At 42.0% G+C, this 19,281-nt stretch overlaps 1 protein-coding gene across 1 annotated transcript in view; it reads left to right on the top strand.

Annotated features, from left to right (window-relative positions):
- Positions 1 to 18,249, top strand: part of EXPH5 (exophilin 5) — a 482,109-nt gene extending 463,860 nt beyond the window's left edge. The window contains exons 5-6 of the mRNA XM_078657054.1: positions 113 to 242; positions 8,500 to 18,249. Coding sequence (XP_078513180.1) covers positions 113 to 242; positions 8,500 to 15,428 — 7,059 coding nt within the window. The 3' untranslated portion in view covers positions 15,429 to 18,249. The remainder of the gene's footprint in view (positions 1 to 112; positions 243 to 8,499) is intronic.
- The last annotated feature ends 1,032 nt before the right edge of the window (positions 18,250 to 19,281 follow it).

The following is a 19,281-nucleotide window of genomic DNA, read 5'->3' as shown; positions in this document are numbered from 1 at the left end:
ATACAGTTGTGGCTACTTTACCCCTTAAATGAACAAGTTTCCTGACCAAAATCTGTTGCAACAATTTTATTACTACTATTAGTACTTCAATATTATTCCATTCCGTTTTCAGCAGTCTGACATATACAACATGCCTCCGCAGAACCAGCAATTCAATCATCTTTTTTCAACCAAAGAAACCAGAGCTCGGGTAGGAAATGCCCCTCCTGCAGATTCTCAAATTGAAAGAGAACTTTTTCAAGGTAAGCCAGCTTATTATCATAATTGGCGAAAATATCTAAAATCAACAAAAATAAGGGGAGAGATTATGATAATTCCAATTGTGGTTGCAAATTGTGCACCATCTTTTTTCGAAAAAAAAGGAAAATAATTTTGCATACCAACCTGTATAGTAAAAGGTCGGTTAACAACATTCCAAAAAATAGTGGGATGTAACCCGAACTGCCTCATCAATATTCATGAAGTAGGTCGCAAATTGTGACTCACTATGTTTGGATGCAATGACAATGATTTTGACACCCTGCGAAATCACGAGGCCTCCATGTCTGAGATCACGTTTTAATTATTATTATTTATTTTAATAATTATTTTTATTAAAACAAACGAGTTCAAATAAACAATACAAAGGGCACAGAAAATGAAGAAATAATAGCGACATATGGAGGATGAAGATTGCATTTCAACATAAGAGGGGAACATCACAGGGTAAGGGGGACATTTGATTAAGAGCAATCTGGCGGTGTACAGATTTCCCCCCGATAACTATTCCAAGGGCTCCAGATACGCGCCCATTTTTTAGGGCAACCCCTAGAGACATATACCCTCTTCTCCCTAAACATACACCAGTCGAGATCTCTCTCCCAGGTCTCCAACGTAGGTGGTTTAGCAGCTCCGCACATTTGCGCGATGTTTCGTTTGGCTATCATGAATCCCAGGGTGGCCCATTGTGCCTGGTGAGTGTTAAAGTCTGTGTGTTCCCATATGTTGAGGAGGCAACGTCTCGCCTCCGGTGAAAGACGGGTGTGTAGTACAGTGAGTATTACCTCGTGAACCATGTGCCAAAAAGCGCTAATGAACTTTCATTCCCATATGATGTGAAAAAAGGTTCCTAGCAGACCTGCAATCCCCTCTGTCAGTGACCCCCATGTGGATCAAGCGTGGCCCGGTAATGTACACGCGGTGAAGGATTTTTAGCTGTACCAATCTGAGGCGCACTGGTATGGCGACCACTCTAGGGGAAGACACCGCCTCCTGCCAGTCTTCATCATCGATCTCAATCCCATCTCCAGTCCACTTCTCCCTTAATGCCTGAAGGGGATCGGTCATATTGTTTATCAGTTTTTTATATATTAGGGAAATCGTCTTTTCAGGAAGGTGGCCATCTAGGATTCTGTCCTCTAAAGGTGAGGCTTCAGGAGGGGTTGTGCCTGCTGGTAAAAGCGTTCGGAGTGAGTGTAGGATTTGGGCATAGCTTAAATACTCAGTAGTTGCCAGGACATATTCGGCCTGTAGTGTGTTGAAGGATTTAACTCCTCCTTCCCCACAGTGGTCTTTGATTTGTGCAATGCCGATGAGGTCCCATTTGTCGAAGCCTTTTGACCTCCATAGGCTGCCCAGAGATTCAGAGTCCCAAAGGGGGGTCGCCAATGTCAGTTTACGTCCCCACCCGGGGGCATTGGCTGCGTCATGCCAAAGCTGGACTGAGTGCTTGGTGGGGCCTGTCAGAATATATTTGTTGGGCCACGAGTAGAGCGCCATATTGTAATTACCTCCAGGGAGGAGCCATTTGTCCATGGCGTAGCCTAGGTCGTCGCCTCGTCCATAGGTGCCATGGTTAATGGCGGCCAAGTGTGCAGCCCAATAATATTTTTTAATATCCGGAAGGCTTATGCCACCATCATACCAGTTTAGGGTCAGTTTATTTAGGGCAATACGTGGTTTACCATCCTAAAGTATTTCTCTCTGAAGGCCCTCTATTTCTTTAAAATATTGTTGAGGTACCGTGTCAAGAGCATAGAGTAAGCGGGGCAGGGACATCATTTTAAACAGGGCAGCTCTTCCCAATAGGGAGAGGGGAAGTGATTTCCAGCTTCTGATGTCTTTTTTGAGTCTATGCAGGGGCGGGAGGAGATTTTGGGCATATCGGACCAAAGAGTCATGAGAAATAAAAATGCCAAGCTATTTAAAGCCTGCTGTGTTGATCTGGATTGGGCAACTTCGGGGAGAGGGGGGGGTGAGTAGGAGGATCTCCCCTTAGGGCGATCACTAAGGATTTACCCCAATTGACCGTAAATCCGGAGAATCTACTGAACACTGCCAAGATGTCCAGAACTGTGATAAGGGATTTCGACGGGGAGGCCAGATAGGGTTAAATGTCATCCGCATAGACTGAAATGCGGTCCTCCCACCCGAGGGACCATCTCAGCCCTCGTATCATCCGGTCCTGTCGGATCCAGGCATCCAGTGGTTCCAGGGCGAGGGTAAACAAAAGGGGAGAGAGAGGGCAGCCCTGGCGGGTTCCCCAGCTGAATTTAAACGTGGCTGACAGTTTATTGTTAACCACTACCTGTGCTAGGGGTTCTTGATACCGAAGAGGCACCCACTGAGTGTATTTTGGCCCAAATCCCAGTTTAGCCAGTACGGCCCAAAGGTCGGGCCATTCAACCGCGTGGAATGCCATGGTCCCGTCTAAGGACACTATCACAGCTGACTCCTGCAGGCGTGAAGCTCTGCCCAGCACCCCATGGATCCTGCGTAAGTTCAGGGCCGTGCTTCTGTGTGGCATAAAGCCAGATTGGTCCGGGTGCACCAGGGTGCCTATTACCTTGAGCAGGTGGGTAGCCAGAAGTTTGGCCAGGATTTTAGGTTCAGCGTTTAGGAAGGAAATTGGTCTATATGAGGCACAGTCAGTCCAGGGTTTCCCTTCTCTGTGTATGGTGACTATATTGGCAATCCTCTGTTCCCTCGGTAAGGACCCGCGTTCCAGTGAGGCCCTAAACACGCTCGTTCCAAGTTGCAATTTGTCATGCCTTTCTAAACCCCTTTTGTTATTCAGTAACCTGTTACTGAATCGCAACGCGGGTTTAGTACACTTAAAAAAGCCATTTACCAAACTACTGTCAATTAGGCAAATCACAGGCTATGTGACTGCTAACTTACTTTATACATCTAGCCCCATTTCCATTAATTTCCTGCAGGAAGATAGCTGTAGCAAACCCTGTAAATTAAAAACAAGAAAAACATACATTATAGTTGTTTTAGTCGATACTGACATGCATTTAGCTGTGTCTTTTGTGGTCCTAGGGGTTTGGAGTGGGATGCTCCTAGTGGTGTGTATGGTAGACCCTAGAGTTTTGTTCTCTACTTGGCAGGTAAGCCACAAGGAAGATTTAATTTACTTTGTGTTAGGATGGGTGAGTTTGGGTCTTTCCCTTTGTGGTGTAGTTTAATCTCCTCGGTAAGGAGTTGGAGGGATAGGCAAGTTGTGCTGGTTGTTTTTCTTGTTCTCCTAAGAAAACAGCACTGGCACACCCACAATACTCGATTGTCAGGTAGCTCAGCAGATTAAGTGTCAAATGGCATTTATTTTGGATTATGCAACCATAGACTAGAGGAAGGACAGTGTATCTTTCTTTTAGTTCTAACATCACAGCACCCAAAATAACTAATTGCCTCATTTAACAGAAACTGATAACATGCAAAGTGCATGTTAACAAAGGGCCATTGAGTTATGATATAATAGGCTATTTATATTGTGCACAGCTACTCCAAGGAGTGTCCCGTCGCAGTACTAGCTGAAAAGTCGACAAGGAAGAAATTAGGCCTGCATGATAAAGCTGGTTTTCAGTTTTTTTAAATAAAAATAAAAGCCCTGGGTCGCTCACAGAACGTAATTCAAAGGGAAGCTGATTCCAAGCAGACACGCCTAAAAAGTTAGCGATCGATCTCCTGCTCTCTGTCCCCGGATCCTAGGGGTGCATGCCAGATATTTGTTGGTGGATCTTAGCTGTCTTGGAGGGTTATAAAAGCTGAATCTGGTCCTGTATGATAGAGGGCTGCATGTACTAGCACCATGGCCTTGAATTTAACTCTCTCCCTGATAGGCAGGCAATGGAGATCCTCAAGGTGAGAACTAATATTTGCCTGACTTAGAATATTAAGCAAAAGTCGAGCTGCTGCGTTCTGGATCACCTGAAGTTTATTCATGAGATACTCCGGAAGGCCCAGATAAAGGGCATTACTGTAGTCGCTACGGGACGTAATCAGTGCCTGGATAACTGTTTTCTTTGAATGAAAATACAGAAGAGGCAGAAATTACTTTAGGAATCTCATGATCCCAAAACAGGTCCCTGACAACCTTCAATTTGGGAGCCAAATGACAGTCTGTTACCAAAAGTAATTCCAAAATGTTTTACTGAATCTCTTTGATGATCGGGCAGGTGTGCATCATCTGGTCAACAAGTTTGCCAGAACTGTGGCTGTAACTCCCCAAAGTGGAGCATTTCAGTTTTTTCCTCATTACATTTCAATTGCGCCTTTGCTAGCCAATGAACAACTGCAGCGAGACACATTTTAATATAAGTGCCCTTTAATTCTGTTCCCTTAATCCAGGAGAAGAGCAACTGTGTGTCATCAGTTGACAGCCATTATTATATTATATTTCTTACTTCATAATTGTGACTGAGCTTTGAGACCTGCTCTGAGGCCCTGAGACCCTTAGAACAAGGTTTGGATCTCTTACTCGTGGGACTCTCGGGAGCAGTTGCTGCCAGCTGTCCCCATGGACCACAGTCTGGTTTCATGGGCCCCTTTTGACATTTTGTCGCTGCTCCACACAGCCCAACCTCACCTATGGCAAACCAGGAATTTGCCTTGCAGTTCGGTAAAAATGTAGCATGTCAGCCTCGTCAACATATAACTTTCGTAGACGAAGAGAGACACCCTCCTCTGAACATTTCACCTTATGCACTGTCGCCTTATGAAAAGTCGCATGAGACTGAAAATATGACAATCCTCTGCCTATCCATATAAACATGGTATCGCTGGCAAGGTCTTCAAAATCTTGAAGGGAGCATTAATCATGTGATTATATAGCCTTTAAGGCTTTTCCCATCACAGCTTCTCACTTTGTTCTCAAGGGGTTAGGTATTTCGTCAAAGAGGGATATCGCGGTTTCACAACTAGGTCACTCTCTAGCACAGAGATTAAATTGTATCAGCTCTTTCAGAACAGTAACTAGCTCTCGCCAATTCTCTCAGATCTAATAAAAAGAGCCAAGTTGAAGACAGTACTTTAGGGAGCACTTTTTAGTAGCAATTGTAGTGCTTTCATGTGCGAAATCAACTGACAGCCATGCAACCAGTAACAACCCTGGTGGATGAAGTGAATGATACTAATTTACAGTAGGAGGCACACGTCCTTGCCTTGTGTGAGTCTGTGACAATAGTGTGAACTCTGTTGCTGCTGCTTCAGTGCTGTGGTTAGGGGCTGGCCCGCAAGGAGGGAGACAGGCTGATGAGGACCTGAGACAAACATTAGGAAAAGTGGGCGGCAGCCAGTTCATTGGGAACAGCCACGCGGCGACCTCTGAGTGACAGGCATGGCGCGACTCAAGTGTGCACATTAAGAGGGCGTCACATCACATCGAAAAAGACACACACAGTACCCAGTCAAGCCCTTAAAAATAGACACCTGCCATTCGGGTTTTCCCCACGAATGGGAAAAATGTCGCCCATTTGTGTAGGATCCCACGTCACAATTACTGCTGCGTTTCCTGTCGCACAAACATCAACAGCTTCACAGATAGTTAATTCATCTGCCCCTTGCCTCAATCACGTCATTGTGAAAACCAAAAAGCATTTTAAATACATTTGCTTTGTGTGCTCTAAGGATAAGTATTTTGCATGGCTCTGAGTTTTAAGGGCTAAAGATGAATGCCTCTTTTTATTTTATCATTTTTTAAGTTATGGAGGCTGCCTTCTGTTTCAAAACAGTGTGTCAAATGTTGCAAGCTAGCAAATCTAATAAAATGTGCACCAAGGATGTGTGACTTGCACCAACTAAAATTTACAGCCATTTGCACCTACCCACCTTCATTTTTGAATCTCTGTGGTGTATTATGTATCTCCTAATGAAGGAATGGACCGATGTCTGAAAATTCGGAATCCTTCATGACTGTATCTCCCATTTGAAAAAACATGATTAATGCCTCTTCTCTGTCCTGATTCCCCTGCTAAATATCCCTCCACTACATAGCCACCCAAAGGAAACCTTGAACACCTTTCTCTTGAAGATCTTGTTGCCCTGGAGTTCCTCAAAGCAACTTCATATGTCAATGACACGTTACCCTCCTCTGTGGTAAAAGCCTTACCATTAGCTGCAATTAAGTCATTCCTAAACATTAACACCTCACTCCTAACGTTCTCATCGTCCCTGAAAACTGATCAGAACCTCCTATTATTCTAAATTCCCATCCTTGGCCTTCATAATCTTGCCCGTTACCATCACCCAATTCCCTTTCCTCTGCACACTCCTAGAGAAAGCAGTGGCATTGCAACTCCAAGACCAATCTACTCCATGCCCTCAATGGGACTTCCACTCCTACTATACCACAGACACTGCAGCTACCAGTCACTGATGGAGCTCTTGGGATCCCTGATGAGAGCAAACCCTGCTTTTTGGACTTCCTTGGTTAGCCTTCACCAATACGTCTAGATAGACCTCTACCTGTCTTATTCACAGTCCCCCAAGGCCCCATTATTGTCTTGGTGTTCTTCAATCTTTACATAGTGCCCAGGAGCTTCTACTCTACAAACAAGACCTCACCATTACCCTAAGAACATAGGCTGAAACCTAAGATTTCAGACTATGTCCTTGGCATAAACCATCTAAACACTACTCATTATTGACATCTAGATGTCTTCTATTTATCACATATTCATTTGTGACATGAAGTACTAATCCCAGAATGAAGGCCATTTTACCAGCACATACCTATAGGAATTCTCCTCTACCCTTTCCACCAACTAACCACTCCAGTACTTCTTCATTCACCGCTGGCTCTTATTCACAGAGCATGTCAAGAAGAAATTCAAGACTACTTGGAATTATCTGAGACTTAGACACCAGGCCAAGCTCTTCCTCGTGCTCTCTCCGTAATGTCCACAAGACTAGCTTTCATTCTTTCACGTATCCACAGTGGCAACACCCAACTCAGTGGCCTCCCAGAGTCTTCCCTCACCACCCCCCGATGGGTATACTTTATGCCTAATCACTCGCCAATGCAAATGTTACAATGGCCTTTCTGGGTTAGGTCCAAGCTTTTAGTATTACCCTCCACTATAAAGGCATATGAATAATATATACCAGTTTGTATTTAACTTCTAATTTATTTTGTTTAAAAGCATCACATATGCTCTTTTGAGTTAACCAGTATTTTCTTTTAAACTGACCTTGAAATTTAAAGATTGTCCTTGCAATATAAAATAGGATTTTTCGATTGAATATCTAAGAAGATGACCCTTAAAATTGATTGTCCTTACCATAAAAAATATCCTTTTGTTTTATTGAAAAGTTAAGAAAATAAATAAACTATGACCTTTAGAATTGCATGATTAAAAGGTTGAAGTGTTTACACTCAATCAGGATTTGGGGGGCAGCAGAAGCACACTGTGTGAACCATATGTTGCACAGTACTATTTTACTTAATAAATGAGTATTACTTTAAATTAATATGAGAAAAACAAACAAGTTGTCTGAGTAGCACAAAATAAGTAATATTTCACATTGTACAAATAATGAACCCTTTGGCTGTATTAACTACCCTTTCCATGATGGAACCCCAAGGCTTTGGTATTGCATCTTGCACTATGGCAAGATTCCACCTTTATCAACATATGCACAACATGAAACTCCCACATTTACGCAAAGAATGCCGCTGTAATTGAAATTTAACCTGGGGTTTGCCTAACCTTGCTTTTCTATAATACTTCTGACAGCACAACCTCTATCTGCTGATCAGCAAAGATAAAGTACAAAAGAGAAAGCACAGGGTTACCTGACAAGAGAGGTTGATGATATGTTGGAAGCATTTGTGAGAGATATAAAATAGATCTGTTGCATTGCCTTCAAAAGCCACACTAAGCAATGTTTGCTTTCCTTCGGTTGCACATAGACCTGGGAACCAGCCACGGTTATTTAGTTAAACATGGCTGTCCCTGGTTTAACCATGTTTTCGTTCCAAGCACATGACCGGATATGTAAAAGTCTGAGGATGGTAAAAAAAAAAAGTTTTCAGATTCAAAAGATTTGTATTTGTACCTCTGGAATACTCTGATGTATTAATCAGGTGCCACTAATATCTCTGTGAATGGTTGAGTAGTTTGCTGTTTTCAGTAGAAAGTGTCTGTGGGCAACTTGCTCAAGCCCAACTTAGGTTTAATACTGTGATTAATAAGCATTTATAACTACTAACACTTCTCACAACACCTCTCTTTCCAGTTTTAGGTGACTTGGAGAGAACTCTTGTGCAAGAACAAACTGAGAGCTTTAGCGCCAGGGGAACGCCATTCTACACATCCAGAGGACAGTACCGGAGTGGATACGCAAGTGAAAGGACACACAGCAGCTTTTTTGGAGACCAGAAGCATTGCAGCAGAAGCTCAGAAACCTTATTTCCTCATAGCTCTGTGAAGATCAACCCCAACGACTCCTATAAAACACATTCCACTTTCAGGCCTCAAAGGTTTTATGAGATGTACTCAAACAGGCACCGCACAGCCACAAAGCAAGGCGATTTTCAAGAACCAAAATCAAATGAAACCCCTCCTGGGTCTCCAGGGTCCAGGCACAGATCACACAGTCCCTTAACTGGTTTTGGGAAATTGTCAGTAAGTAGTTTAGATCTCCCTTTCTTTAGACAAAGTAGCTTTGGGTTTCAGCATAGAGGAACTCCGAAGGAGTCAAAAAGGGCACCTTTATCTGACATTGTATGGACTCCACCATCATCACCGTGCAGGCCTGTAGAGAATTCTGGCACTGTTTCCAAGACCCAGTCTTTAATGGATCTCACCAATATCGACCACGACCAAACCCCAAAACCACTGCAGCAGAACAGGATGTATGAATTCTACCGCTCACAACAGAACCTTCCTGAAAAGACTTTTGGAAAAGAAAATACATTTGACAATGTTTTCCATGGGGAAGAAGACACAAGTCAGATATTTAATAATAAATCAGAGAGCGAACATTGCAGTCATGTGGTAAGTGACACATCCCAACCCAATGACAGCGACATCCCTTGCCAAAACATTGTGCCAATGCAAACTGAGGACACTTGGGATGAAGGGAACAAAGAAAACTGCCCTGAAGCAGATGAATATGACAGTGATGCCACCATTCATTCCACTGATACAGTGAGTGAAACCGGCATGGATGTCATTGAGACTGATGTAGATGAACAGCAGGCAACATTGCCCGCCATTCCTGTATACGAGGAACCCCAGTCGACACCTGACTACTTATCTCCTGCTGCTCAACTCACTACTCAACATGAATGTTTATCTACTGCACAGCATCACTATTCATCCTCTGCTACTTTTGAACATAATTTACAGCATGGGCCGTCATGGCCTACTGAGTCCTCTTTGCATCACATGTATTCCTCTTCCACTGCTGCTAGATTTCCTGTGCAAAACATAGGTTTGACAGCTGCCACTCTTGAACTCCCTCCACAACAGTCCTATTTATCTTCAGTAGCATCCACATTCCCTACTCAGCATGAAAATTCACTCTCCACGTTACCTGCCCTTGCTGACCATGAATATCCACCCTCAGCAGAATACAAACACTCTCCTCAGCAAGGATATTCATCATTGTTGGCACCTGACGTCCCCCATCTGCCTGGATATTCATCATTAGAAATGCCTGTGTCTCAAACACAACATGAGTACTCATTCCTTGTTTCTTCTGACCTGGATTCAGACCAATCATCTGTTGCCATTGGCCCTCCTTCACAACATGGATACTCCTATTCTGGTTCAGTCGATTCATCCTATTGGAACTATGGGTATTCCTCTCTTCCTGCCAAACTCCCTTCCGATTTTGAACATTCACTTCCTGCTGAAGGACCTTCACAGTTTGAACATTCAAGTCCCACTGAACTCCCTTCACAAGATGGGTATCCTCCTCACACACCTCCTATATTGCATTTACAGCATGGAAGCCCACCTAGTGCTACTGAGCTCCCTTCACAGCATGGCTTCTCCCCCCCTGTGTCTCCCACAGAAGCAATGAATGTCAAAGGTGATATTAAAGAACACATTTCACAAAATACTGTGGCTTCCCTCTTGCCAGAGGATCTTTCAGGGGATACTTCTGCTGCAACTAAAACTTCTCATTCTTTCTCTGAAGCTGTACGTTTAATTGTATTAAAAAAGACCCAATCTGGTGTCCCTCACACTTCTAACTACATATCTCCAGCAGGATCTATTGCACAGCATAGTGCACTAGATTATTTGGACTGCCAGCCAGAGCTTCACACTTCTAAGCTGGTCCATAAAAAACAGATGAAAGCTTACAGTTCAGACCAAGAACACATCATGCCACCTGTATCCAGGTCACACCAAGAAGATAATATACAATCAGGGTTCAATCATGAAGACAAAACACATGTTGCAGACAACAGTGGTTTAAGATCTACAAGTCATCATAATTTCACCAGTCACTTGACACCCAATATACTTCCCTGTGGGCTATCCGATCAAATCTGTGACAGCCAGAGTCCACCTTTCTATAATTCTACAAATAATGTGATTGTGCCTAGGGCTTTCACGGCATTTGAGTCCCTTGCCTCAAGAGACCAACCCAAAGCCATTGCACTGCATAGGCATTCTCCTGTGCCCACTCCTATTGATTCATTCAAAGACAAGGCACAGCTTTCTTGGTCACAAGAGATCACTGATTTAATCCCTGTCACAAAACCAGCAGGTAGGGTAGATCATGCAGTGGATAAAAGCGGCAACAATCAGAGTCAGTCACAGACAATCAACCATGACCTACTTTCTAGAAAGATGACTCACTCCCAGAGCTCCCTTAACAAATCCGATGCAACCTTGCACGGCAGCTTGCCAGATATTTCTAGCATGTATGCAGGGTTGGATCTTGCCCACTCTGAATTACCTACAAATGAAGACTGGCTAACATCAAGTAGCAGAAGGACTGCCGCCCGGTCATCAGCTAGAAGAGTCAGGCGCTATAGCTCCTTTCTTTTGCAGGCATCATCTCTTCCAAATTTAGATCTGATGGAAAGTGTTCTGCAGACGTCTTCAGAAAGACTAGACGTCAAAGATGATCATTTACAAACATCAGTTGCAGATACTCGCATTATTCGCAATCCTCCAATTCAGGAGCAGAGTACACTAAGGCAATGCAGATTAATTGGTGATCGAACACCTAATAAAGTACATTCACAGACAGTGCCTGAAGTCACAAGCAGCATATACCAGGAAACATTTGAAAGACCTCAAACTCTGCCAACCATGAGTTTAGAACTTTCTTCGGATTCTGTGACAAATGCAGAAGCAATATTTCCAAAACTAGAAACACCAACCACTTCTTTATCAAATTGCAAAAGTTCTGATTCGCTAGTTCTGATTGGAGCAGCATATCTACCTAGAAATGGTTCAGTAACAGATCCCCCTTTTAAATCAAATCAAGAGCAAATAAAAGCCCGGAATTGGGACATAAGTGGAAGTGGCACATCAAATGCAAATTCTCTAAACAGTTACACTACACCCATTTCCACAGCTGTGCATTGCACCTCATTCTCTGAAGGCAGAGCAGGGGAATCGCTGCCAGAGTCTGCATTTTTCTCCTTGGCTAAGCCTAGTGCTGCCGCATATCTCTCTGACCTAACACCCACCACAGTACAGCAAGACACTAGGGCTTTGAAGGCAAGCACATTTGCTCTATCCAATTTGGAATCTGGAGTTTTTAATGGTGTACATGAACCAAATTTGACCACACACCAACCTGGGGCTTCATCTAGGTCAGTAGAGGCTGTTAGATTTGCAGAAACTCATGGAAATGAGCAGAAACCTGAAAAGACCCCTTGTTCCAATTGGCAACAGACAAAAAGACAAATGCAAGAGGTTCCTCTAGATATGCTGATTAATGATGAGTTGAAACCTGCTGAGAGCAAATGTTTTCAGTCAACTTTTCCCAGTTATTCTTCTTGGATATTGTCTGAACCTTCAACTTACACTTCCAATAATTCAATTAAAGTACCTCTAATAAACAATGGTACCTCTAATATGGAAAAATCCTCTCTTGATAGTTTTAAATCACAGATCGAGCATTTACTTAGCAAGCCTGCACATGACAATAGTGTTCACTCAGAAAATACAAATGTGTCTGTCTCTTTCCCTAGTAACACACCTCTTCTTCCAGGCAGAAGAATTTTAGGAGACCATTTGCCGACAAACACAGCAAGTGGTAGAATTTCTCTCTCTTCGGGTCACAAAAGCAAGCCTGTTATGTTGGTGCAAGAGCAACCAGCCCAAACACCAAAGCCATTTGTTTTTGATGAAGATAAAGAAAACATTGCAGACACAATTGACTTAACTGTGCATTGTGATGTAAATGCATGTGCGGTGCCTAGCAGAACACCTAAAAAAGATCAGTTTGATGCTCCTGGTTGTATTACAAATGCCTCCTCTAAACAAAAACCCTCTCCAGAATTGCCATTTCACCTTGGAAAAGTGAGTTTCTTTCCATCTTTAGATGAAGCAGAACAGCAAAATTCTTTGCAGGAATATAAAACAAAAAGTACACTTTCAGTCATCTCTGCTCAAGATAAAATTGAGTATCATGAATTAGTTTCAGTCTATTATACCTGGCCACGTAAACACTCAAGACCATTGGCCAATGCATTCTCTGATGCACCATTGTCTATAGATAAAGACCTTTCCTCTCCAAACAGCTACCTCAGCAGAAAGCAGGAATTCCATATTGATTTGGCAAATCCTGCTCTTCCACATACCGGGTTTTTAGGTAAACGGCAGTCCACGGATAGCTTATTGTCCAAAATAAGTTGTGAACACGACATGAGCAGCATTGATGCAACTGCAAGACATATCCCAGCAAGATCACCTTCAAGGGATGATAGAGAACACACTATGCTGTCACCAAAAGATATCTATTCCATTAAGAATGTTTCACCAAACTATTCATTAAACACAATAGACTCCCTGTCTTCTGATCTAGTGGCCTCTGATATTTCTGCCCATGACCAATATTTAAATTCACAGGTTCCCCCAGGGACTGCAGATTTCGTAGACAAAAAGAACTGCGTATATTCTATGCTTAAAAGTCCTGAAAAGAGACAGATATCTTATCCCAGCCAACCTTTGAACTCTTTCTCATCACAACCATCTGAAAAAGGCTCTGCTTTTCAGGAGAATTTTCCAGGCACAGTCAGTCCATTCCATTACCTACGAAATGCAAACCTGGAGAACAGACAGGCAATTCCACAAAGGAAGGAAGATTACAATCAGAATATTTTGCAAGGGAATTCAACCTGTGGTGTTGATACCAAGAGCCACAATGGAAAGCATTCTAGCAAAACTACACATGGTTCGGGATACTCACAGATTATTACCGATGCACAGGTGTTTACATGTAGGTCAGAAATCCAAGACACATGCCCTGTAGATAATGAAGGAGCTCTCAAAAACAGGGTAGATGCTGGTGTTGAGTTGAGAAAAACTCAGAATGTAATGCATCCTGTTTCTGAAAATGTACTTTCTGAAGACCTGTCGCTTGCAGATTTAAACATCAACTCACTAAAGCCACTTAATTTTCGGCATGCTACAATAGACCGTGCCACTCCGTTAGATTCTCATGAACTGCAAAAAACAAAACCAGTGCAAATCCAGCCTGGCACAAAGTTTAGTGTTTTTCATGAATATGTCAATAATCTTGGCAATAACCACAGTCTTTCCAGTGAAGATCAATTACATGACACCCCTCATGAGCAACCACCAACCCCACCTGCAACAAATGCAAATAGATTTACCTTTGATTACACTAAAGACAGCAGTTTTGATGGTGCAAAATCCACAAATGAAAGTTACAGTACAATCAACTGGGAAAAGATGTATAAAGTGAGAACTCGAAAACATTCTTATCCAGAGTCCTTCCACGATGCCCCTCCAACCAGTGTTACCTTACGACGAGGAAAAAGTGACAGCTATGTCCAACTTAACAAACAGAAGGCTGTATCATCTTCCAGGAGTCCTCTCCATTCCCTTGAAGAGTTTGGAACAGACAATCCACAATCTAGCTATTCTTATGATAATGATCGGACATTTTTGAAGAAAGCAAACAAAAACAATACGCATCAAGACCCCAGTCGTGTACCTCTGTCACCCGTTGGAAACTTCACAGAGGCAATGCTTAAAAACACTCATGGCCAGAAAAGCAGTTCCTACAGGACTAAACGTAGTGGAAGTGACCCTACAGTAAATTACACAAAATCGTCATTTTTGTCAAAAAGCTTCCCAGATGAAACCGCTAGAACTATGAATGCATACAGACTCAGTTCTACTCTTGAAAGCCCTGAAGAATTCGATGACCCCGGCCTTCCTGCTTATGTTTGGCCAAGTGATCACAGTAGGAGTGTTCAGGGTCCTGTGAGTCCATTGCTGCCTTCTGAAACTGATAACTACAGCTCAATCAAGTGTACCAATTTGGGGAAAAGTGCGTTGACGGAGCAAAACATTTTTGGGTGGGGGATGAAACCATGGGAGGAAGACCAGCACGTTCATAGATCAAAAAGTTTAAAAAATTTAAATTTGCAAGGCCGACATTCTGCATTCACAGACATCAGGAACAAGCCCAATGGCCGATTTTCTGCCACTACAAATGTTGAACAGGCCTATGGAAGGCATCCGTCTTCATCTTCTTTGTCCCAGGCGTTTAAGTACAACAGAAAGTTTAGGTCTCATTCAGAACTTATGTCTACTGATGAGAATGACAATTGGCACTCCTCTTCACACAATACCCCAGGTTACCGTTCCACAAGAAGTTACTCTACCTCACCGACTGTCGGATTTGGGATATTTGGGAAAGAGCAGCAGTTGGCTTTCTTGGAGAACATAAAGCGGTCACTCACTGAGGGGCGCTTATGGAGACCGTGTTATCTCAAAAACCCAGGATTCCTGAGGAGGGAGGCAGACAATCCTTTAGAGACTACTCTGTTCCCAAACTCAAGTTTTGATGGAAGTACAATTAAAGTGCCAGGGCTGCCCCCAAGAGAAACTCTCAATATCTATCGGGATGACCCTGTTGTTTGTTCAGAGTCTGACACTGATACCACAACAGATGATGAATATTACCTTGATGATATTGAGAAAGAGTCAGAACTATGACCACAACATTTTGATATTGTTGGCTACACGGATCTCTGAAAGTTCACTGTGGAAATGATCAGTCTTGAATCTATGACGTGCTTGGTCAAAACCTCATGTCAGTGGGATGTTCGGCAGTGCTATAGACAGCTTAGTATCCATGGATAGCCTATTTCCATTCATTACTCAGCATGTATGGTACCTGTCAAAGATGGACATTGGCCTTTCACCTATACGTTTTGTATTATAGTCTGTTGCTCTCCTTTAGAAATAATACTGCGCGAGCATTACAAAAAACTCAGTCTCATTTAGATGTTATCACGTGGTTTTCCAAATCACTGTACTTTTTACATCTACAAAGTACAAAAACATTAGGAATTGTTTGGCAATGTTGTTTAGACACTACTATATTAACTTGAATGTTGCATAGCCACACCAGTTGAAGAATGAATTTAAACTTGAAGGAACAGCCTTGTAGTGAGATATGAGGGATGTGTACAAGTAGTATGTGTAGAGGGATCAGGAGAGGCATGTAACGATGGGTGAACAGTGGTGGCTACGAAACAAATGAAAGAAGAGTTTGGAGAAGGGACATACTAGACTTGAAAGCTTTTCTGAAGGAGAAAAGCGTGTAGGAGTAGACTTTACAAAGTCTGAAAGAAGGTGGAAGAAAGTCGAGCAGTTAAAAAACAAAATGGAGTGTCAACACAGGAAGTAGTTGTACAGTAGAGTGTTTCATAGGCAAGTGTGAGATATATTAGCCGTGCGTTGCAAGCATGTAATTTGAAGATTTGTGGATTGTTGAAGCAAGACATTAGGAAAGGCTTTGGGCCGTTGAATATTAGCTAGACCTGAGAACTGATGCCCGCAGCCTGGTGGCCAAAGTACAGAGGTAGGCAAGGAGGAAAAAGACACATTAATAGATGTTCATAGATAGTTTATCAGCACAAGAACATGGAATGTGCCTGTGTTAACAAAGACACATGTTTTGAGCCGGAGAGATTTCGCCTTGCAAGGTGATAATGAGTGTAGGAGAGAGAGTGTAGAGACTAAAGAATTGTGAGATGATAACATTATAACACATGTCAGTTCATTCTAAGTTGGAAACATTTATTTTAGATATTATCCAAGAACAGTCTGTAGTGCAGAATCTAATATCCAGGAACAGTCTATAGTGCAGAATCTATCTGTGATTCAGAGCTGAATTTAGGAAGCAAGGGTGGAACATAAAACCAGGGTTGGTCTAAAGTGAAACAATGGATTAGGTCTCCAAACAGGGACGTACAATGAGGTTGAAAGGTTACTAAGCATTCAGGATTATGGCACTGCAGTATGTATACAAATGTATCTGAGACATAAGTGTGTCATTACAATGTACAAATAAGGATCTGCATCAAATGTAACATGTAAACAGGGACACTGCCACTGCGCTATAGCTTAAGATTGAAATATTTGGAGATATTGATAGCAAACTGAATTTGAAGCTACAGAGAGTTACAATATGATAAGAATAACGCTCAAAACAAGATGGAGGTTCAAAAAATGTTAAGCAGTATGTGGGCAGGCAATGAATGTAACTGACAGAGAAGGGGAACCTATACTTTTGAATTTTCTTGTGTCTTCTATTGACTGTGTGCACATGTAGCAAGAACGGACAACACATATTGACATGGTTCCATTGTATTTGCAGTTTCACATCCAAAATTCCATTGATTTGAAATCTTCATAAAACACATACTACATCCCCAGTTACTACATTTGAAATAATTCTTAGTGGATTAGCTGGCATAATGGTACATTTGAAATAATTCTTCACAATGGAAAATATGACTCGCTGGTTGGAAAATAATCGCAAGTTAAAAACCTTCGTAGATTCATATGAAATCTTCAGAAAAAGAGTCGATGCCTGGGTTGTAACGTAAAAACGTAAATATATTCATGAATGTCTGTCTCAGGTAAACTGTGGTAAGTATATTGTGAAGGTAAGGATACGTGTGTAAGCTAACCACAGCACATTCTCCTTGACTGTTCTGCTACTCATCACTTTACCTTGTGCAAAGATTTCGTAAGCGGAAAAACATGGTTCTCTAACTACATATGAGTGATTTCACTTGCCTTAATTGCACCAGGGTGCTGTGTATGAAATTACAATATATTCCGTTTTTGTTTGAGCACTTTAAAAAAAGCAACATTACATGAGATGGAGTGTGCTAACCATAGGAAGAATGTGTCTACTCTACTCAGTTAGGCCTCTATTTGCATACCCTGAAAGCCTTCTATGTATACTTCAGACACATGTAAAGTAAATGAGTACTACCTGCCCTCTCTCACTAGTTGGTACATGTACGCAGCACATATGGCGTGCAAATATCTGCAGGGAGGCACCTATACAGATGCACTTTTTTTTTTTGTTGTATGCACCACAAAACACTAAAACGTAAAGATTTTTTAGCGGTGTAAATTTATATGACTGAATACACTAGGAATGTCTTAGACAAGACAATCGTGCCAGGACACTGAAACTGACAACTCTCATTTGTACTTTTTAAATTTAATCAACAAAACTGTACAGTTTAAAAAGCTAAAGTGTTTCAATATGAAAGTTTAATATAAAGTTTATTTTCTGTATATATTTTTTCACTTTTTAATGTAATATAAGATTATTTTGTAAATACTGTGGAGGTAGCTTGGATACTTTTATATCATGTATATATTGAATACAGATCCAGGCAAGGTTGTACTGTTTGTCCGTTTGCTTAAAATGTAAAATATGTACTTGTTTCTCATGAATATGTTTATAATTTATATATGCCTCTGAACCATAAAAAAACATTTTCAGAGTGGTGGCTGCATTTTTTTAAATCTCCATGTAAAAACTTACAATCGTTAGATTCAATGGGGAAAACGTGCATTTTACACTCACCTGTACGCATTTACCACGGTTTTTAGTAAATATTGCATTTTATTCTACGCCTGTACAGACTGCTTGCATTTTACAAAGATGGAGCCTAGGATCAGGCATAGAACAGCGGACGAGTTTCATGACCATGTGAAGATGTCAACTAAGGCAACTTCGCTTGTTGAGCAAGCATCACTGTATAAAAGGAAGAGCTGAAACCTACTTCAAGTCTTAAAGGGGAAAACAAGTACTGATGCGCTGAAGCACATCTCGTTACCATCATTTGAATTAACTAGGAGCAAGCACACTTACACTTACACGAACCTCGTTTGTAATCACCTGTAAGTTGGAACTATTAAACCCCTATCTGTTAAAGAGTACTTATGCATAAAAAGTGGCATCATAGAGCACTAGTATGTGATAAATGTATCAGCACATAGATTGAAATGTAGGGGACAAATATGGATAATAGTCAAGGGCCGATTCCTCCGTTGAGGCGGAGGATCATTGCCCCACTAAAAAATGGCCTCAGATATAGAAAAATAAAATGGTAATAAAGGAACTTTATTCCCATTTTATTTTTCAAAGCTCCCTGCCAAGCGTCAGGGCGGGGGGGGAGGGTCTGATTTCTGCTGGTGCCAGTCAGGCAGCAGCATGAAGCTGTGATGGGCAGGGCACTTTAAGTTTAAAGTGTGTTTGTCTTTTTGGCCAGCCATCGTGCAATGGCCAGCCAGACATGTATATTTTAAACCTCTCTAACCCAGGTATTTTAGACAGCTGGGTTAGAGATCACATAAGGCTACAGTGTCCTTGGGAGTGCCTAAGGAGGCTGTTCCTTCCAATTCTGGTGCTTCTTTCATGCTGTATGAGAGCAGTGCCAGGATTGGTTATTGTATTTCCCTGGGTCCCGGAACCTGCCTGCCTAAGACCTGAGAAAGGTAAGTGGAATTATTTTTTGTTTCCTTATTTTTTTAC

This window comes from Lissotriton helveticus, chromosome 8 (assembly GCF_964261635.1).
Source record: "Lissotriton helveticus chromosome 8, aLisHel1.1, whole genome shotgun sequence".
Classification (NCBI taxonomy): domain Eukaryota; kingdom Metazoa; phylum Chordata; class Amphibia; order Caudata; family Salamandridae; genus Lissotriton; species Lissotriton helveticus.
This window is presented reverse-complemented; position numbering and strand designations above follow the sequence as displayed.